This window comes from Aethalodelphis obliquidens, unplaced genomic scaffold (genome assembly GCF_003676395.1).
Source record: "Aethalodelphis obliquidens isolate GAN/ISIS:26980383/991018 unplaced genomic scaffold, ASM367639v1 scaffold2, whole genome shotgun sequence".
NCBI classification, from domain to species: Eukaryota; Metazoa; Chordata; class Mammalia; order Artiodactyla; family Delphinidae; genus Aethalodelphis; species Aethalodelphis obliquidens.
In genome coordinates, this window is record NW_020837946.1 from 29286553 (window position 1) to 29309101 (window position 22549).

The following is a 22549-nucleotide window of genomic DNA, read 5'->3' on the forward strand; positions in this document are numbered from 1 at the left end:
TAAAATTGCCCTACTAGGGATGTAATGAAAAAGTATCTCATTTTACCTATTTAAAAACTCAAGGCTTAGGGAGTTGTTATTTTGGGTTTTTTGTTTTGTTTTTGTTTTTGTTTTGCTTTGTTTTGTTTTAGTGTCACAGGGCCATTAATCAATGCCAGAAATCAAAGTCAATTTTTTGCTTGATGAGTCAAATAATTTTGCTGTGTACAGGTTATCTACCTACAATTGGAGTAGGGGAAAAATATTTTACGTAATCAAAATGTCTTTATCTAGGTGGGATGGCCTTCATTATCTGGTAATTTTTATAATTACTAGTTGAAAAATAATACTGGTTTATTCAAACATAAAACATTTAAAACTTAATGACTTTCCTGCCTCAAATTTGAAATTACCCCATATTCACACATGCACAGCAACATAAAGAAAATAAACGTTTGTCAACTGTTCTTGTCAATAGCCTGAATGAATATTTCCTGTCTCAAAATTATTTTGTCTACATTTGAAATCTCTAAAGATTAAAAACAAAAACAAGGGCTTCCCTGGTGGCGCAGTGGTTGAGAGTCCGCCTGCCGATGCAGGGGACACGGGTTCGTGCCCCGGTCCAGGAAGATCCCACATGCCGCGGAGCGGCTGGGCCCATGAGCCATGGCCGCTGAGCCTGCGCGTCTCAAGCCTGTGCTCCGGGCCACAACGGTGAGAGGCCCGCAAAAACAAAACAAAACAAAACAAAACATTTTCTGCTCCCCATCAATGATTGCAATATCCTGACTCTATCACCTTCAAAATATTCTTTTCCCATTAGCAGTTCTTTTCACTGATATGACTCCCCTACTGTTACATCTTAGTGCCTTCACCTCCTACCTTTCTCCCCTGTCTGCTCCTCTCCAACCTAGTTGGGTTCCTCACAGTTCCTAGAACACATTGGGAATACTCCTGCCTCAGGGCCTTTGCATTTGCTCTTCTCCTGCAATGCTTTTCCAGCCCCCTAATTTCCCGAGGGTCTTCATTCAAAACTCACCACCTTACTGTGTGTTAAAATATAAATTTTAACTCTCCTCTCCACTTTCCTGGCTTCATTTTTTCTCCTTAGCATGCACTATATAACATACCATATGCAATTACTTATTCACCTATTTATTCCTGTCTCTGCCCCTGTAGATAGCAAGCCCTACTAGGCTCAGGCTCTGTGTCTATTTTGTTCACCACTGTATCCCCAGCACCTAAAATACTACCCAGTATGTAGAAAGCCTTCATTACAATATTTTTTAATATATATATTTAATATTAAATTTGGTTGCCTTCTATTAGTGAGCAACATGGTTAGAGTACATGATTTACTTTTTTTCCAGTTTTATTGAGATCTTATTGAAATATAGCATTGGATACATTTAAAGTGTACAACATAATGATTTGATATATGTATATATTACACAATAATCACCACAATAAGTTTAGCTAACATCCATCACCTCCACCTCCCATAGTTACACATTTTTTACTTGTGATGAGAACGTTTAAAATCTATTCTCTTAGCAGCTTTCAAATATACAATACTGTATTGTTAACGATAGTTACATGTTGTACATTACATCCCCAGAATTTATCTTACAACTGGAAGTTTGTACCTTTTGACCACCTTCACTCATTTCCCCCACTGGCCTCTGGTAACCAGTAATCTATTCTCTGTTTACATGAGTTCAGTTTTTTTAGATTCTACATGTGAGTGAAATTACACAGTATTTGTTTTTCCCTGGCTGATTTATTTCACTCAGCATAATGCCTTCTTGATTTCTTATCTAGGTTGCTGGCCTATACATGACTCCTAACATTATTTTCTCCCCTATCTCAAACGAAAACTAAATATTGAATAATGTAATCAGAGTTCACCCCACAGATTTCCCCACTGAAGATTCTTAGACTCACAAAAAGTTATGTACTTGCTTACAGTCATACAATTATCTAAAGACCGTGAGAATAAAAGCTAGCTTAAAGGAAAACAAGGTGGTCAGTACAAAATAAAGCATCCTCTCTGCTTTCAGTAGACTGGAAAGAACTGGTCTTAGCTTTAGAAAACCTAGGTTTGATGCCTCTTACCATGCCTTACTGGTATGTGACCTGGGATGTGTAACTTAAGCTTCAGAACTCATGGTATCAGTCCAAGTGTGAAATAAGGTGCTATACATAAACGCACTTTGAAATCTACTGGATTGTCTCTTTATTGCTCAAAAACAAAGATGCTGGAAAAGTAAGGAAAAGGAAACCATAAGGAAACTGATGTCACAGTCAGACTCACCTCATCATGAACCAGCTCCAGTGGTTCTATCATATACACAGAGGTATTATCTTCAAACATACCACTGTGAAAAGAAACCACAGGAGGAGAGAGTTAACAAATACAGCAAACATAGTATGTCTTTAAAGATGAAGAGTGTATCTGAATAAATACCTTTATACTGTCCCAAATCAAATTCACATACCTGCATGGAATCACACTGTGGTCCCACCACTGCACTAGACAGCGTATGGCTACAGACTGTAAAAAGTGTATGCCAAGAGCATACACATTATACCTGGCATAATTAGTTTTGAAATTAAATGGACAGATAAGAAGAGTAAACTGGGATAGAACTATTCATGCTGTTCCAGTATCTCAAGTTATGATTACAGAACCATGTACAACTAGCACAAATTTGTTACGCAAATCCAATATCATCTGTGAGAAAACAGACAGGTTCTTCATGTATAAGAAAAGCTAAAACCACCTGATTCTGAAGAGGCAAACAGAAGTATCTTTACGCTTGCAAGTTGCGAATTTCCATTAAGACTCTGTGTTGAAAATCGCATTTAAGAGACAGGATTTTTTATAAAGTGTGGAGATAGGATTTTCAAGATCCCTTTCATCACATGGCCACAAAAAACCTTTACATGAAGTGTTACTGTGTTCAAGTCTAAAAGGCACCTACAGATGTTTCTTAAGAGCCTTCCTGAAAGCCGAAGCATGGGCTCCTCTCTTTCGAACCCCACCCTTGCCTGGTCACCTCCTGCTTATCCTTAGGTTATGCTGAGTGATAGTTCCTCTGGGGGATACCTCTGGGAAACCTTTCTGGACTAGGGTTGGTCATCCCAAAAGTCCCTGTCCTTCCCCTTCACAGTACCCACCAAAATGGCAATTAAATAATAATCTGTACAATCATTTGTTTAATCTCTATATCACCGGCAAACTCTATGTGTTAAGAGAGCAGGGACGTTGCCCTCCTTGTTCATGACTCCACATCCACTCTCTAACCCAGGACTGGTACAGAAGAGTCACTAAAATAACTATGAAAGACAAGATGGAAAGGGTGAATGGGTGAAACCAAGTTCATTCTCCCAATGACAGTCCCACATACTGAAGTCCATTGCAGGTCGACAGAGCCACCCTGGAGTCCTTGATACCTCTGATGTTTCCATGGTAATAACAGTGCTCTCCACCCTGCAATGCAGAAGAAGATTTCATTGACAAATTATGCTTTCTCCATCACGATTCACTCTTTGGGATGATTCTGTAAAGCAAAAAGAAAGGCAAGGATGATCCTAGAAACTCCTCCTGTTTGATAGGAAATCTCAAAGAGCACTAGGCAATTTTTCAACTTTTCTATAAGAAGCTGGTGTATATTCAATGTAACGAAGGAGAAAAGCCTTTAACAGAGGAATAGGACACCAATGCAACTGGAACAACTTATATACCTTTCCTAAGCATGTGAGGGAGTAGACACTTACCAGATATTGTTAGGGAATAAGGTCTTCTACATCACTGAGGAGAGGCCCCCAAAGGTGCTGTTTAGAATCATTTTTTTATGGAAAACTACACAAAGCTTGGGGATTTGCTTTCTTACCCTTTAAAATCAGTTTTTTAAATTTTTTTAGAAATAATATACGAACTTAGTTTTCAAAGGCAAATAGTAACTGCGAGGACTGTTTTAAAAAACACAGCAGTTTCCTGTCGCTTTCCCTCACCACCGACACATTTTTAACACTTTTAGCTGTTTCTTCTGTTGTTTACCAATGTATTTCTTTTTTTTTTTTTTTGTGGTACGCGGGCCTCTCACTGTTGTGGCCTCTCCCGTTGTGAACACAGGCTCCGGATGCACAGGCTCAGCGGCCATGGCTCATGGGCCCAGCCGCTCCGCGGCATGTGGGATCCTCCCAGACCGGGACACGAACCCGTGTCCCCTGCATCGGCAGGCGGACTCTCAACCACTGCGCCACCAGGGAAGCCCACCGATGTATTTCTGAATGGAATATTTATACTGTTATGTCCTGATTTATTTCACTTTAGAAATTACCTTCCTAATATAGAATCTTGAAATCCCCTCTCGCCCCCCATACATTCCAACACACATCACAGACTTTTGGTCAAATTGATATTTAGTGTTTGTGTTATGACTATGCACATATTGTTCATAGCTGTGCCACAATGCCACTCTACATTGTCTTTTCTGCTCCATTTTAAATTTTTTCGAGAACTTTTATTTTCTTCTTTGGTTTTCCATGTATTTAGCACGTACATAGACCCTATTATCTAAAACATTATCTGTAACTCTTCTAGTATGGTCAAGCACATCAGGTAATTTATCACATCGTTTTGTTCCTGGAGACACCCCTCTTGCTTCACGCTCCTGCTGGGCCTGACGCACAGCTGCTTTACAGGACTTGTCTGTAGCATCATCCTGGGAACTCCTTTGTCCCCTTTCTGTATTGAATCCTAGATCCCACGTCTTCTCCATTCATGGTCCCCTTTCCTGGAGGTATACATCCCCTGGTAATTTGTTGAAAAAGTGTTTGTAGAAGATAAATTTGATGAGAATTTGCATGTTTGAAAACCCCTTTTTCTATCTTCACCCTAGATTGATCTTGTGGGTGGGTAGAGAATTCTAGATAGACAATTATTTTCTCTCAGCATTTCAAAGGAATTGTGCACAGTCTTCAAGCTTCTAATGTTGCTGTTGAGAACTGGAAATTATTCTAATTGTTGACGCTGTCTATACAATCTATTTTTCCCCTTTCAAGAAGACTGTAGGAAATTCTATTCACACCCATTTTCACAAAATCTCAGGATGTGCCTCAGTGGGGACTTTGCTTACTGATTGCACTGGGCATTCTGTGGCACCTTTGAATCCAGAAAATGCACTCTACCCAATATTCTGTAATCATCTATATGGGAAAAGAATCTGAAAAAGAATGGATATATGTATAATATATGTAACTGAATCACTTTGCTGTACACTGGAAAGTAACACAACATTGTAAATCAACTATAGTCCAATATAAAATAAAAATTAAAAAAAAAAACAACTCAGACTCCTCATGAAACATATTTGAGCCTGTGGCAGTGCAGGTAATAAATAATATATCCATTAAAATATTTAAAAAAGGAAAATGCATGCACTTCAGTTCTGGGAAACTTCTATTATTTCTCTGATAACCCCCCTCCTTTCCATTTTTCTCTACAAGCTGAGCTCTTCTACCAGAGTAGAGAAGGCATGGCTGCCTGTCTATCTGGGGTAAGGAGAAGATCAGGAATTTAGTACCTTCTCTATGTAGACTTTCAACCAATCTTTCTGTTTTCTGGCACCTTCAATTCCTGGGGCTTTCTGGGTGCAGAGACACAAGCTGGCTTTGTTCTGCTTGGTTTTGTCCCAGTGGAACTTAGCAAAGCAAGAAAAAACCCTCATCCATCTGCTTTTTTTCACCTACAATTTTACGGACACCTCTGACCAGCTGTCATCTCTTCTCTTGTCTTTATCCTTGTTTACACCCTTTTCAAAATTCCTTAACTGTTATTTGAGTGGCTTATTATCAGGAAATTGAGATAAATATAAGCACTGAATCCACATTGCCTAACCAGAAGCTTCCTATTTGTTTTATTTATTTATTTATTTTATATTGAAGTATAGTTGATTTACAATGTTGTGTTAGTTTCAGGTGTATCGCAAAGGGATTCAGTTATACATACATATATATCTCATTTTTTTCAGATTCTTTTCCCATATAGGTAATTACAAAATATTGAATATAGTTCCCTGTGCTATACAGCAGGTCCTTGTTGGTTACCTATTTTATATACAGTAGTGTGTATATGTTAATCACAAATTCCTTAAAGAGAATACTGACTTTGACTTTTTATTAATGATTTACATTTATCTTGATCACTACTTATTAAAGTGTATTATAATAGCCTCAGAGGCTACTTAAGTGCCTAAAGGGGTTCACCCACACATCAAATCACCACTCCCCAACCAACTCAGTTTGTTTCCTTTTAGTAACTATAATACACACTTTCAATGTTGGTTTCTAAAATTGGTATTCTAATATTTTTACTATTTTGTAAAGGATTGCTTTTCCGTTCTCAAAGAGCAACTCTGTATATAAATAATGACTTCTATATAATATGTCAAGTTCTATCTGCATTTTCACCTCTGGAACTTATAAGCACAAATGGTATCACACCTTTCAGTAATTTGAGAATCCAGGTCGATACTCGGCAATTAAATTTCAGACTCTTCCCATGATTCTAAAAACAACCATAGGTAACTGTAAATTCCATCAAACCAGTTATTTAGCACTTTGTGTCACACCAAAAGGCTACCTTAGGTCAGGTGATTGTTAGAAGTACACAGCAAACACTGTCATATTTATTTGACCTTTCTAAGAAGAGCTCTGTTTTTTAGATTTTCCTACAAACAATCTTTTTCCCCCCAGAAAATATTTCCAAGTCCTTTCGTAGATTTCAGTTTCATTCACTTGCTGAAGGTTGATGCTCTCTCAGTATAAAGGTCATTGGTACCTGTTTGAGTTAAGGCAGAATATTATCTGAAGGGAACTGTTTGGTTCACTGTATAGCTGGTTGTGGATCACCATATTTTCTCGACTTTAAATGATATTTGTGGTAACATCTAATCCCTGATGTTTATCATAAGAAAGCTTTAGTATCTAAATTGTGGGATTATATCAAGCACTATAAGCAATTTGGCAGTTCTAATTTAGTGTTAGTATTAGTAGCATTAGAGGATTTTCTGAGTTTCTTATTGCTAAATTTATACCAAGTGTTTGAGAAAGCATTACCAGAAAAATACTGTTTGGCAACTCTCCGGATTATGCAGCATTTTGTTAACACCACTACAAAGTAACATCTTCGGGTATTTCATATTAAATAAATCCCCGTTAAGAAGACGTATTCCCTCTTGGATATCAGGATGACAGGAGCGGGTCACTGCAGAAGGGCCCCTTGCAGAGGGCCTCGTTAACGAAGACACTGAGTAGTCAGCTCTGGGGGTGTCTCCACCCAAGGAGCTAGCTATCTGGAACACTCACTGTCTCACTGTAACTGCTATCTCTATGCACAAATAGGAAGACACTCACAAAGTGCTAAAAGGCTCTGCCAAAGACAGCAAAAAGCCAAACTACATCCCACAACTTCAGGCTCCAGTGTTTCTTTCTCCAATCAGGAAGGCCTCAGACAGTTCAAGAGTGCTGGCCAGACCCTTCGAGATCACCACTTATGAGCGGATCACAGATCTGTGACTAGGCAAACGGCAGACAGGAGAACCACAAAGGGCTCACTCAGCACATGACACAAGTCTATGTGTGCCTCCATGGGCATCAGCGTTTTCAGATTAAAAACTGTCAGTCAGTTACTTATAGTCAACAAAAATGGAACATCTAATAAATGAAGATTACTGGGTAGTCAAAGGAACTTAAAAATCCTAGCAAGTGTGCTCCCCAACTTTCTCAGCCCACCACTTCCACATAAGATCCCACAAGCCAGGTAATGCTCAAACAACCCCACTGGAAACCATCAGGCAACTCCCGCAAATAATGAAACATCGAAGTCATGTGCATCCTTTAACACATTTCCTAATCAGATGAGTAACAGCTCTGTGAGTCTAGTGATAACTTCGTGAGGGAAAAAAAGATTTGGCTCCCTGGTATTATTGACTGAATGACAGAAATGATTTGATTCTACTCACTTTATTTTTTTCACTTTTTTTTGTTCTTTTTTTAAAATTGGAATATAGTTGACTTACAATGTTGTGTTAGTTTCAGGTATACAGCAAAGTGATTCAGTTTATCTATCTATATTCTTTTTTAGATTCTTTTACATTATAGGTTATTACAAGATATTGAGTATAGTTCCTTGTGCTATAATACAGTAGGTCCTTGTTGGTTATCTATTTTATATATAGTACTGTGTATATTTTAACCCCATACTCCTCCACCTTCCCCTTTGATTTTACTCATTTTAAATAGAACCTATTGGAAACAGAATCTATCGTTTCAATATAATTTATTTTAAAATTGCCCCACCTTTGTGTCTGTTTAATTATCTCATCTGCTTCAGTAAAGTTCAATCAGCCAATTCTTATTATCTTCATTGCTTAAGAAACCCTCATAAACCTGGGCATTCATGGTGACCAGGCACTGATGTTTTCAGTCAACTCCTGTACATCTGGATAAACATTTGAAAAGAAACTCCACAGGCCACATCTCACAAATGTGTACATTATTATATTCCAGGTTCTGAATATGGTAATTAAAAACTCTGACACTATACTCAAGTGATTATTCTATATGCATATCTTTAAATACTTCAAACTTGTCAACCAGCATGATATATCAATCTATTTAATAAATCATTGGGCTGTTTGCAAAAAAAGAGATGTTTTTAAAAATCTATGGGCTTCCTTGGTGGCACAGTGGTTAAGAATCCACCTGCCAATGCAGGGGACACGGGTTCAAGCCCTGGTCCAGGAAGAGCCCACATGCCACGGAGCAACTAAGCCCGTGCACCACAACTACTGAGCCTGTGCTCGAGAGCCCACGAGCCACAACTATTGAGCCCATGTGCCACAACTACTGAAGCCCACGTGCCTAGAGCCCGTGCTCCACAATAAGAGAAGCCACTGTAATGAGAAGTCTGTGCACTGCAACAAAGAGTAGCCCCCGCTCAGCACAACTAGAGAAAGCCCACGTGTATCAACAAAGACCCAGCACAGCTAAAAATAAAATTTTTAAAAAACTATAATGGGAGGCTTCCCTGGTGGCACAGTGGTTGAGAGTCCGCCTGCCGATGCAGGGGACATGGGTTCGTGCCCCGGTCCAGGAAGATCCCACATGCTGCGGAGCGGCTGGGCCCATGAGCCATGGCCGCTGAGCCTGCGCGTCCGGGGCCTGTGCTCCACAACGGGAGAGGCCACAGCAGTGAGAGGCCCGCGTACCACAAAAAAAAAAAAAAAAAAAAAAAATCGATAATGGGACACATGTACCTGAATTTGAATACTACAGAAAAAGGATACAAAAAACATTTCAGAGAATTGGACAACTTGAGAACTCAACACCTGTTTAATTATTTACCTTCATTAAACTCAAGGGGAAAAACATGTTCAGGTATGAGAAGTTTGGCTGTACTATATATATTTTAATGCTACATACATTTTTAATAGTTCACACAAATCACACTATTCAAATTTAAAATAGCTTTGTGAGAAGCCAGTGTGGTCTGCTCTCTTGATTTCCTGGGGAATTCTTTTAGCCTCCCAGTCAGGAGCGTTGCCCACAGAAGCCCATTCCCTCTGACAACAGTGCCTGCCAAGAAGCCTTCATGGACGAAGCGAGCTTGAGCTGAACCATGGTAATGATTTGATAAGGAAAGCATAAAAAACATTCTAGGAGGTCGACGTGATTAAAATGACAAAAGAACAAAGGCGAGAATAGAATATAGAACCCACAAGGACAGGGATTTTTGTCTGCTTGGTTCACTAATGCACATCCAGCTCCTAGATCAGCGACTAGATCAGAGTGAGTGAAATCAATATCTGTTTAATAGATAAATAAAAATGGCTTCTTCATGAGCCTAAGTGACAAGACCAATCTGAAAGGACCAGAGGATTTATGTTTGTTGAGACAGTGGGTAAATAAACTCCCATTACCTACTTGAGAAGTTTTTTATTTTGAGATGCTCTTTTATAGAGTATAATTCAGTGGTTTTTAGTATATTAAAACAGGGTCGTGTAACAATCACCACTTTCTAATTCCAGGATATTTTCATTACCTCAAAAGGAAATCCTTTGCCCATTAGCAGTCATTCCCCATTCCTCCTTATACCTCCCTAACCTCCCCCAGCCCCTGGCAACCACTAATGTACTTTCAGTCTCTATGAATTTCCCTACTCTGGACATTTCAAATAAATGGAACCACATAATATGTGGTCCTTTGGAACTAATTTCTTTCATTTAGCGTAATATTTATAAGATTCATCCATGTTGTAGCATGTATCAATCAGTACTTCATTCCTTTTTATAGCTGAATAATATACCACGTTCTGTTTATTTATTCACCAACTGATGGACATTCGGTTTGTTTCCATTTTTTTGCTATTACGAATAACACTGCTATAAACATCCATGTACAAATTTTTTCTTGGACATAACATTTTCAATTCACTTGGATATATACCGAGATGTAGAATTGCTGGGTCACAAGATAATTCTATGCTTAAATTCTTGAGGACCTGCCGAACTATTTTCCAGAGCAGATCCACCATTTTCCATTCCCATCAACAGTATATGAGGGCTCCAGTTCTCCAGATCCTTGTCTGCACTTGCTATTGTCCATGGTTTTGGTTGTAGCCATACTAGAGGTGTGAAGTGGTACCCATCCAAGTTTAAAATCAAATGAGAGAGTGACACAGGTGAAATAGGGATCAAAATATCACCTTCAATTTTAGTGTTGCTACATTGGAGGAGAGGATCAGCTGAGAATCCAGTGGGCCTACTAATGCTGCCGCCTAAGTTAGCCGGACTTACGCACCAAGGCACAGACAACATGGGATAACCAACACCCTCCCCCAACCCACCCACACCCACAAGGGCTGCCACTGCACAACTGAGAACAAGTAGAGAAAATGTGCCCTTCCTGTAGGGAGGTGGATCTCACCCAAAAAAGGGAGGAAAGGTCTATGTAGCCGTGCCCAGCTCCTTCCCACCAGTTAAGTCGCTTTTCTTTCCCTGGGCAAGAGGGAGCAAGGGGACAGGAAGAAGCCAGGGTGAGAAAATAGAGCTAGGAAAGGACGATTTCCTCACCCCTTAATAAGGATGAAGAGTAATAAAGGGAAGTAGGGACAGAAGTACTGTATCTATCTTTTCGGTCTTACACTGTTGGCCAGGTGGCAGTTCTTTTCATAAGAAGAGAAACCAAAGTATTAGTAGGCATTTAAAGTTAATGGTTCACCTAAAAGGGATTTAATAGAAATATATTAAATTTGAAAATAACTATTATACCATCATACTGATGCCTAACTCCTTTAGAAGAACTGACACACTAAAAATTAACTTATTTTTAATAGTTTCATCAACAAAGTTGACCAACAAATCAACAAAGTTGTTTTGTCACATACTGTGTGCAAAGCACTGTGTTAGGAACTCTAACAAAAGCTATCGCTCGGGCTTTCCTGGTGGCGCAGTGGTTGGGAGTCTGCCTGCCGATGCGGCGGACGCGGGTTCGTGCCTTGGTCCGGGAGGATCCCGCGTGCCGCGGAGCGGCTGGGCCCGTGGGCCGTGGCCGCTGGGCCTGCGCGTCCGGCGCCTGTAGGCAGTAGGCGGGGGTGGGGGGGGGCTGGGGGGGGCCGGTGCGTACCGCAAAAAAAGAAAGCTATCGCTCTGTTGGTGCACAAGGAAAGTTCTTCCATGTGCATTTACTAATACCTGGCACCTATTCTATACTGCCTACCTAATCTGCTGATCTCTCCAGTTCCTATATTTGCTTCACAAGGAAAGCAGCCCATTTAGCCCACTTTCATCCAATAAAAGTAAAAGCCTAAGACTTTAGCCTCTTCTTAACTAGAAGTGGGAACTAGGTAGGGGCTTCATAGCTGTGCTATGGGAAGACCTAGACAGGTTCCTCCTAAGTGTGGTTCATCACTTTGTTCGACTCTAATTCCCAGAATATTTTAAACATCCACATTCAGATTTCACTTCAAAGCCAAGTAGCCTATTAGTGATTCTGTTCCTCCCTAGTCATGTGAATAATGGGGTGTGTGTGTGTGTGTGTGTGTGCATGTGCACGCACATGTACTTTTGTCTAAATAGTTTGAGATCTTCGGAAGAAAGGTTGCACGGGTGTAAAAACAGGTTTATTTAATCTAGCCATTCTTACATACTGATTTTCTTTTCTGGTACTTGATACAAAGATATTCTTAAACAACATGGAAGGCAATGTGAAGTTTAAAAACATGTTTTTAAAAATGTGTATGTAATGGTAGTAGAAGCATGAATTTATACAAACTTTCAGAAAAAAAACCTCTCAATATGTAGCAAAAGACTTAAAAATATACCAACTCTTTTTTTTGTTTGTTTGTTTTTCGGTACGCGGGCCTCTCACTGTTGTGGCCTCTCCCGTTGCGGCGCACAGGCTCCGGACGCGCAGGCTCTGCGGCCATGGCTCACGGGCCCAGCCGCTCCGCGGCATGCGGGATCCTCCCGGACCGGTGCACGAACCCGCATCTCTTGCATCGGCAGGCGGACTCTCAACCACTGAGCCACCAGGGAAGCCCTATACCAACTCTTTAACCCAGAAAATTCTATTCTCAAAATTAATCCTTAATCAATTATTAAAGAAGTGTTCAAAATGTATCTGGAAGGCCTTTCCTTAAAGTTATTTGTACAGTGAAAGAGTAGAAACAATCTAAATGTCCATGATTATGGGATTAAACAAATTATAGCAAATGAATTGGAAACAATATGATACACTTTTTAAAAATAAAAGTTTAGAAGAATTTTTAATGAATGCTAAAATGTTTATAATATTGTTAGGTTAAAAAATTCTCCCACAAGATAATGTGTACCATATCATCTCAGGTTTTAGAGTGTTTATATAGATACATACACATAAAAAACAGACTGTTACCATTCATTCATTACATATAAAGCAAGTAAGTTTGGGTATATAAACTGCTTGGAGAAAATGGGTCATAAATAAGAAAAAAGCAATGAATACAAAAACAAACTGCAATGAACACCTCTTTTGTCAGAGTTAAAATACCCTTTGTTTTAAGTTTTAGTTACAACTGATGCAAGATTTGATGTGTCTTATTCATGATAAGGCCTCCATTTGGGACCTCAAATGACCTCTGAAGGCCAATTACCTATTTCATTTCTTTAAAAAAAAGAAAACCTTCTTGTGAGAAGTTTGGATCAGGTTACCGCAGCCTGCAAAGGTGGTTCATTTGCTGAGTCTGTAAAGGTCTCAGGCAATCTTCTCTTCTCCAGACTCATGACTCAGCATCTGCAGTGCTCACAGCACTGGCACAGCTGACAGAAGCTTTGTTTCGTACAAATGCCAGGCAGCACTGTTCCCGTGCCTGATTTAGCATTTCTGTTCACTTTCCACAGCATTAACTTTTAAGGAGATTCAACAACCTCCCAGATGCAGCCTGAGGCGAGAACTGACAGACTAGTAAGAATAATAGATGGAAGTTCTTAATCTAGGGCATAAAGTTCAAAGGTTTGGAACGCACATCAAACTACAAACATCCCAACTGTTAGTTGGACAGTTATAAATCCAGAGAAATGCCATGACCCCTCATGGCAGTAATCTCAGTTCATACCACCTATAAATACTTGTTAAGAGGTTATCAGACTGACAAGCCCAGGTTACCAGACTGTACAACCCAACAAACCCACACATGAAAGGTCTGCTTCTGTGCCAGTGCTCATTAGCAATCCAGGAAACAACCCAGCAATGTTTCCCCCCTTGTTTGTTTCCCTGTTTGTGTCCCATTCCCATGGCACCCATGGACGCTGCTTAGGCTCAACGGCACTCTGTGGCCTTCTTACAAATCAGAGTCCCTGGATGCAGCCATTCCAGGCATTTTCACCCGGACTGGTGGAGAGCAACTGTGTTCCTTACATACAGGTAATCTCTCTCTCTTGTTTTCATCTAAACCCACTTTTCCTTATTGATCTTCCAGGAAGAGAACAGTGAACCTCCAAATGAAAGAAATCAAGCACCCCACTGCATTTATATTACAATGCTTGGTGGCCTTGAGAAGGCTTATGTGTCCTCTTTCCACTTCAGTTTCTTCCTTTGAGCAACACGAATAATAATACCCACCTCAGAGAATTGTGAAGATTGAGAGGGAGAATGTTCCCGACATCTTCCTTTCCCCATCTGTCCTCTGCCCTTCATGGGTACCAAGGTCCCTTGGACTAAACAGTCACTCTAACAGCCCACCCAGTCTGATCATTCAATTTCTCTGCCCATGAGCCTAGTGCTGCCAGGGAACTGGAGAGCTCTTGATATCGTTCACTTACATAAGATACTGTATGTATAACCAAAACAATGATCATTTCTTTATTGGCTGGAGTCTCTAACGTTATCTCAAACATTTGTAAATTTTAATCAATTTCTCCTAAACTTATTTTAAATTTAAAAATAATAGCCTTGTATAAGAGGCCAGAGGATTTTAGAGAGATACACAACAAAACAATGCAGTGTGCAATGAACAGTTCTATGATTAAGTATATTTATACTACAGGAGATGTCCATGTGCTATTGACCATACCTTAGAGTACTGTGGTTTCCCATTTTCATAGTGAATCTCCACATAATCAGAAGACAGCAAACCACTACAAAGGAAAGAAAATAGAGTGATTTCCACAGCTAAGACACTTGGAGGTTTAAAAATAACCAGCTCAATAAATGGATGTGAGAGCCTTGTACGCCGCAAAGCACTCCAGTCCACAGTAAGGACAGAACAGGTTATCATCAAGAGTCTCAAATGTTATCCAGCAACAAATCATTCCTCCGTCTGTTAAAAAAGATAAAATACAAATAATTTAAAGACGAACTCCTTTTATACACACATTCATCATTTGATGGATATGTTAATATGGAACAAACAAAAAGGCAGGTAACGGGAGAGGACAGGCTCTATATAAATCCCACAGTTACGCTCTAAACAATTGGAATCTCAAAACAATCGTCGAGGAAGAGTACAGAGAAAAGACCAGATAGAAAATATTTTAGGCTTCTCAAGCCACAGGGTCTCTATAACAACTACTCAGCTCTGCTGTATTATCACCTAAGTAGCCACAGGCAGTATGGTTGTGTTCCAACAACACCTCATTTAGGGACACTGAAATCTGAATTTCACATAATTTTCACCAGTCAGGAAATTTTTCTTCTTTAATTTTTTTCAACCATCTGAAAGTGTAAAAACCTTTCTTAGCTTGAGGTCTGTACAAAAACAGGAATGCTGGATTTGGCCCACGGGCCATAGCTTGCTAACTCCTGGAATAAAGAATAACAGTTAAGAATATAGACTGTGAAGTTGGAGTGGGCTTTAAAACCTAGCCCAGCTCCTTGTTAGTAGGGTGACTGTGGGCAAGCTACCCAACTCAGCCTTTACGTGAGTCACATGGAGACAACAAAGGGTGTGAATCTCATACACACCAAGAGGATTAAATGAAAGCATCCACATGAGAACTCAGCGCTGAGGATGTGCCCAGTAACGGGCACTGCGGCCGTCACTATTTTTAACTCAGCTTCTCCCAACACATTTCTCCCTATACAAGGTGGGAAATAAGAATATGTGCCTCCGAGGCAGCTCTGGATTGTTAGGGCATCTGGGTTCCTGTTTGGGCTCTGCCACTAGAAATAATGATTATAAGAGATCACTCACATGGACTGAACACTTACTACATCCCAGCCACTGTTCTAAGGACTATAAAGGTAGAACCCATTTAACCCTAATGGTAACTGAAGAACAACAGTAGGTTCTACGATGAGCTGGATGTGTGCCCTGCATTTAGGCCTAGATTTCCTCTTCTGCAAAAAGGTTGGAGCAGACGATGCCTCAGGTCCCTCTTGCTCTGACATTCTATTTTGTATAATTCTGCCGAGTAGTAGGAAAACTTGACACTGCTTCTTTAACAGAAGGATGGGAGGACCCAATGATTTCACATCATTTTGAGAACTGCACCTGATGTGGTTCTAAAATGACCCAGTGCGGAGGGCTGGAGGAGGCTTGGACCCAGTCAACAGAATAACTGGGAGCCACGTGTGTGCCTGGTCCAGCCTGGTTTCCTGTGTGAGCAGAAGGACAACCTTTACAACATGGAAATAAAGTAGGTGCTTGTACCTTGGACAGGTTTTCCTACTGAGATTACTAATCAAAAGTGTGTCTACTGATGATTCTACATTTGAAACTAATTATGGTACGTCTACTCATTCCCTTTTCAAGATCTCAATAATCGTAAAAATAATGAGAGTTCTTAGCTCTCTATACTTGAGAACACCTGAGAAGATACAGAAAATTCTTTCAGCTCTAGTTAATGAAGTCAGCACTGCGAATGTACATAAACAGGGTTGTTGTTGGCAGCATTTCTCTGAGGAATCTTTCCGCAACACCAAGAGGCACAGAGGTTGCACTAACTGCATTTTAATTACCTCTCTCTACAGGTCATTCATTATTTTCAAAATTCTCCACCACACCATCACTGGAGCATGTCTAACAGTTGAAAACAAGGTATTTTAGACCCCTACTTTTGTTTGTAATTACAAAAGCAGATAAAAATATTCTAACCATTAACTACCAAACGGATAAAGGTCACTTAATTATCGTATTTCTATCTTTTCAAGGGCCTTTTCCCCACCATGGACGTACCTATTTCTAATATCTCCCGCATTTGAGAAGCTTTTTTTTTTTAACTTATTTATTTTATTTTATTTATTTTTGGCTGTGTTGGGTCTTCATTGCTGCACGCGGGCTTTCTCTAGTTGCGGTGAGCGGGGCCTAATCTTTGTTGCGGTGTGCAGGCTTCTCATTGCAGTGGCTTCTCTTGGTGCGGAGCACGGGCTCTAGGCACGTGGGCTTCAGTAGTTGTGGTGTGCGGGCTTCAGTAGTTGTGGCTCGCGGGCTCTAGCGCACAGGTTCAGTAGTTGTGGCGCACGGGCTTAGTTGCTCCGCGGTATGTGGGATCTTCCCGGACCAGGGCTCGAACCCGTGTTCCCTGCATTGGCAGGCGGATTCTTAACCACTGCGCCACCAGGGAAGCCCTGAGAATCTTAAAGAAGAAAAATAGCTACTTTTCTAGGACAGACAGAGATAGACATAAGACCATATCCTCCCTTTCACAGAGACACTCTACTCTCCCACCTCCTATAAATAGCACCGCATCCCCATTTGCACCATCCTTCCCTCCTGTCTGACCATTCTTCCCTTAAAACTGTTTCTTTCACTTATCACAGTGTCCCCAGCACCTGGCATAACGCCTAGTGCATAGCAGATGCTTAATCAACATTTGCTGAGTGAGCAAACATCTACCAACATCCACTATACGCCAGGCCCATACCATGTGCTGGGAAGTGGGGATGAAGAATGCAACTCTCTGAAACTGAAACTAAGCAAATCAGTACAAATGTATGAGATTCACCATCTCATTCTAGAATATTATTTGTAATCTTCCTGAAAGTGAATTCATGTCAACTGAAATGTAATCTAATTACAAAAGTCTTAATGTAATTTTGAAATGAGACTTTTCAGTGAGGGGCAAGTAACGCTAGAAAGGAAGAACTGAATAGCTAATTGTGTGGCGGTGTGTCTCCAGCTCCACCCTGCAGAAAAGGAACAGCTCATCTGTATCTCTGTAGGCCTGAAGATGAGTTGTCTGGCAATCTCCGCCTGCAGATGTTCTCCAAGGCCCTTCCTCCACGTCTGCTCTCCGTAGTTTCCCTAGTAGAACTTCCTGTTGAAAATACAATGTTCTAACATGCCAATACTGATCTATTTAGCAATTATGGTCCCGAGTATAAATAGTCATTGTACTTTCTTGATCGGCCAGTTGGGTGTTTGGTTCTGAGTTGTCTGATAACTTGGGAGGACTGATAAAAAGGAATTTCTGAACATTCTAAGTTCTGAAATAAACATCCTTTTTCTAGTCATTTAAGTTACAGAAAAGCTATACACACCAGCTACTACAGTCCGTGTCATGCAGGTTATCTGGTGAAAGAGAGGTGGCCTTGGGAAGTAAGGAGATAAATGTAGGATGGAAGTTCAAAGCAAGGTGAAAGAGAGTGGAAGAACTGGAATAAGAAAATTCTCTTTTGATTATTGTTACGGAACCTTCTTGCTCACCGCCTTCATGGTGAATCTGCATCACAAAGGTAGTGAAAAGAACTTGAACTAGACAATGTGATTTTACTCAGCATATGAAGAACAAGTATAAGCACCTTAATGATGCTGAACTCCAAGAGCAGGAGAACAGCAAGACTATTAAAACATGGCAAATGAGCCAAGAGTCAGATCAATGAAGGGGACTGTGGCAGAAATAATGCTGAGTGTCCACCAAATCCCATTTCACCTTCCCCTTCCTAGAACAGTAAGACTATATTTCACAGCTTTCAGAGCAGTTAGGTTGGGGTCAAGAGATTGAATTTTGGCTCATGAGATATGGGGGGAAGTAATATCTATTCTTTCAGTTTGACCATTAAAATCCATGCTTGATTATCCAAGCTCTCTCTTCCCTGGAACCCTGGCAGTCACATGCCCTGGAAGCCACATGCCCTAGATGGCATAGCTACAAGGTGAATGCAGCCTAGGTTCCTACATCTTGACTGGAGTAGAGCTTCCTAGGAAAGCCACTCAAATGGCATTAGACCATAATGTGGGTAAGAGACAAAATATTACAGTGTTAATTCTCAGATTTCATCTTTACTATTAAAACATGGTCTAAATGTTTCTAATTCCAGCATCTATCACAAAAAACGTTTTAGAAATTTATGTTCAAAGAATTTCAGAATCATCAGCAAATATACAAAGAGGACTTCTATAAGATCTAGGCATTGGAAAATCACACAAAGAGAGAAGTTTTGCCTATACAAATATTTGTTGTAGTCCTTGAGTTTGAGATTTATGTGTCTAATGAAAGAAGGTACATGAATAGTCAGGTGGTCAAAACTCCAAAAGTTTATAGCTTACATTCCACCAAGGAGGCTCATTATGGAAAAGCCAAGGATCTGAGTAATTGGAAAAGTAACTTATCAAGAATCCCACGTGCCTGGAAAAGTCATTAACCAAGAAGAGTGAATGACTTCTAGTTTTTTGGACGATAACTTGAATCCCTTACTTTAAAGAAAGAACTATATTCCTTCTTTTGGACAATCCCGGTCATGGCAGTCTGTGAGTGGGTTAATCAAGCAAATTAAATTGTTCAGAATGAGACGACATAGAGAACAGGGCCTTGAGCTCTAAGGAAGACTACTAGGAATGGCAAACATTGGACCACAAGATGTGGTCATCTGCCCTCTTACCAATTTCTGCTGATTAAAGAGTCCAAGGATCTGGCTTGGTAACACATTCATTCATTTAGTGACAAAAAGTGCTGAGCACTATGGAGATTCTCAACTTCATGGGGCAGCAAGGATGACAGCGTCGGACCACGCCTGCCCCCTCTTCCCACTAGAAGCTTCACATTTTTCCTTTTATACACATAACTATTTTAATTCATTAAATAATTACTCTAAGTTGTAATGAGGAGAGACACAGAATTTAAACTAGTACATTCATACAAGCAGAAGCTTGTAACTTTACTATTATCCTACTGTCCTTACATGGCTTTCCTCTTTTTTTTTTTTTTTCTTCCTTTGCGGCACACGGGCCTCCCACTGCCGCGGCCTCTCCCGCCGTGGAGCACAGGCTCCGGACGCGCAGGCTCAGCGGCCATGGCTCACGGGCCCAGCCGCCCCGCGGCATGTGGGATCCTCCCGGACCGGGGCACGAACCCGTGTCCCCCGTATCGGAATGCAGACTCCCAACCACTGCACCACCAGGGAAGCCGTTCTTTCCGTTTTGAACACAACAGACTTAAAAAGTAAGATGATTCTTCAACCACCACTTCTCTCAAGTCTTAAGAAAAAGTTAGACTCATCCCACCTAAAATAATTTGTATGCCAAAAGTTATTTCAGCTAGGAAATATACACTCCTTTGAGTGCAGACAATAAAATAAGAGATTTAAAGCTGCGTTCAAAGATTGTAGACATGGAGAGGTTGAGATTTAAGAGAGTAGAAACGATACATTAAGTGGGTGAAAGTAATTATAGGTTGAATTGAGGCTTAGTGTTAAGTCAAACAAAGATGGCACGGTAGGCAAGGGCTGGGGAATGTGGGCATATTTCATAGGAACAGAGCCGGAGGTGGAGACTACTCCCAGCACAAGCAGCTTGTAGAGATGTACGCTTCTTTGAGGGTCACGACAGAAATCTAATGAGCTCCTAAACCACATAAGAGGTTGCAGTACTTCAACGTGTAGGGACTCATAAGTGATGGCCCATGCACCATAATACAGTGAAGAACACTCAAATATATTAAGAATAGGAAACATAGGCAGGGCTGCAAGTTAATAGATAGGGCAGTAGAGAGAAGAGGAATTAGGGGAGAAATAAGGGATGAACTTGAGGTGATGTAAAAGCTGAGGACCCCCACGGGATCAGCTGATAAGAGGAGCCAAATATGAGTTCCTCTCTGAGGAAGTAGTGTCAATAGAGACATTTTTACTTACACAAAAATAAAAGATGTCTAATTTCTCCTCCCCAGCGTTTAAGCCATACCACTTGAAGTGGCTTAACACATTCCTAGCATGGCTGCCAGCATCTCTATAAGTATACCAGTAATTTTGAGATTCCTCTATGATAGAATTGTAGTTACTTTCACACAAATGGGTAACTTTACCCCCATATGTCATGAAACAAAAACAATTTTAAACACAGGGAAAACTGGATCCAAATAAAGATAGCATATCTTTTGAACACAGTTATGCAGAACTGAAATGCTTTGGTGCACCATTTTCAAAGCTAAGAATGAATATTATAGTTTGTTGAATATTGCTAATATAGGTTCTTTTCTGATCTGCCCAATATTTATTTATACTATTATCAAACCAGGCTTTACATGCAGTAAAATCGTAGAGAAATAGATATGGATCTATCATCAGCCTTGCCTTCTGGTAACTTTGTCTCAAAGAAAAAAACTCTCCTCCAAGTCTAGTTTTTGCCATCTCCCAGGACAAGAGCTCCCTACTTCTTTCATTTTTTCAGTCTATAGAGAAAAAGTGTACATTTGTTTATACAGTGTCCATCCTTCCCAGGTATACATGAAATAGTCAAAAGTGTAAAAAGGAAATGAATGGGAAAACTACCAGAAATAATAAGAATTAAGTAAGATAGCCAGTTATAAGATATATATGCAAAAGCAAAATACATTTCTATGTGCACAAGCAAAACTAACCTAGAAATAATCCAGGGGAAAAGTTTCTACTAACAATGACAACAGTGGCAACAAATGTTATATACATAATTATGCATGCGGGTATTTACACATTTATGTATAGATGTACATGTACTCTGTAACATTAATGTAATTCCAAACAAAATTTCAGAAAGTTTGTTTAACTCGATGAAATTATTCTAAAGTTCATCTTAAAGAATAAATGTTTATGACAACCCAAACATGTTTTTCAAAAGAGGAGTAACAATAGGACCTCATATTACTACTACAGTAAATGAAATACAGAGCACTGGCCTGATTAGATGGACAGCCTAAAGGACAGAACAGAAAGTCCAGAGATTCAAGGTCATATAAAAAATGTAATATATGGAAATAATGACATTTTAAATTGGTAAAGAAGAGAATAAATAGGTTTGGGACAAGTGACTAAACATTTTGGGAAAGTTAGATCCCTACATCAGATCTTACACCAAATAATAATATATGCTTTAAAGGAATGTATATTTTAAAATAAACTTACTATAAAAATATAGTTGAATGTTAGGAAGCAGAGACCATTTTATGCATGCTCTTAAACCCAGAAATAATTTTTAATAATCGATAAGACTATATAAGTTTTTTAAATTTCCATAAGTTAAATTTTAAAATACCATAAACAATTGCAAGGCAAACTGAGAAAAAACAAGTATATGAAAAACAAAGTGCTGCTATTTTTTGACATAAGGAGACAAAAACAAATAAAAACAAACAACCCAACAGAACGTAGGCAAAGAACATGGGCAGATGATTCACAAAATATTATGTACGAAATGCAATTCACAGAAAAAAGAAAACAGAAATACTAACGGTGATCAGTCATACACAAATCTACAATTGTATTAGTAATAAAACACCTGTAAATTAAAATAGCCATACGAGACCATTTTCCCCCCATCAGTTCAGAAAATAAAAAATGAGTAATAGTAGCTAGATCTGGCAAGAGTGTAGAAAAATTGGCACTTTACACATTACTGTGGGGAAAATGAATTAATATGTCTTTCTACGGGACAATTTACCAATAGCCATCAATCCCTGAAAGCATGTTCACCTTAAATCCATAAGTTTTTATAATCTTATAAGAGCTACTTATAAAGGTTTCCTGAGGAAATAGCTAGACAAGAGCAAATAAACACACACACACACCACACACACACACACACACACACACACACACACACACACACACACAC

The 22549-nt window shown here is 39.8% G+C and overlaps 1 protein-coding gene across 1 annotated transcript in view; it reads right to left on the minus strand.

Annotated features, from left to right (window-relative positions):
- The window catches only part of ADAM23 (ADAM metallopeptidase domain 23), a 165997-nt gene that overhangs the window by 62711 nt on the left and 80737 nt on the right, over positions 1 to 22549 (minus strand). The window contains exons 4-6 of the mRNA XM_027123202.1: positions 14600 to 14663; positions 3390 to 3472; positions 2294 to 2357 (exon numbers count right to left, since the gene is read on the minus strand). Coding sequence (XP_026979003.1) covers positions 2294 to 2357; positions 3390 to 3472; positions 14600 to 14663 — 211 coding nt within the window. The remainder of the gene's footprint in view (positions 1 to 2293; positions 2358 to 3389; positions 3473 to 14599; positions 14664 to 22549) is intronic.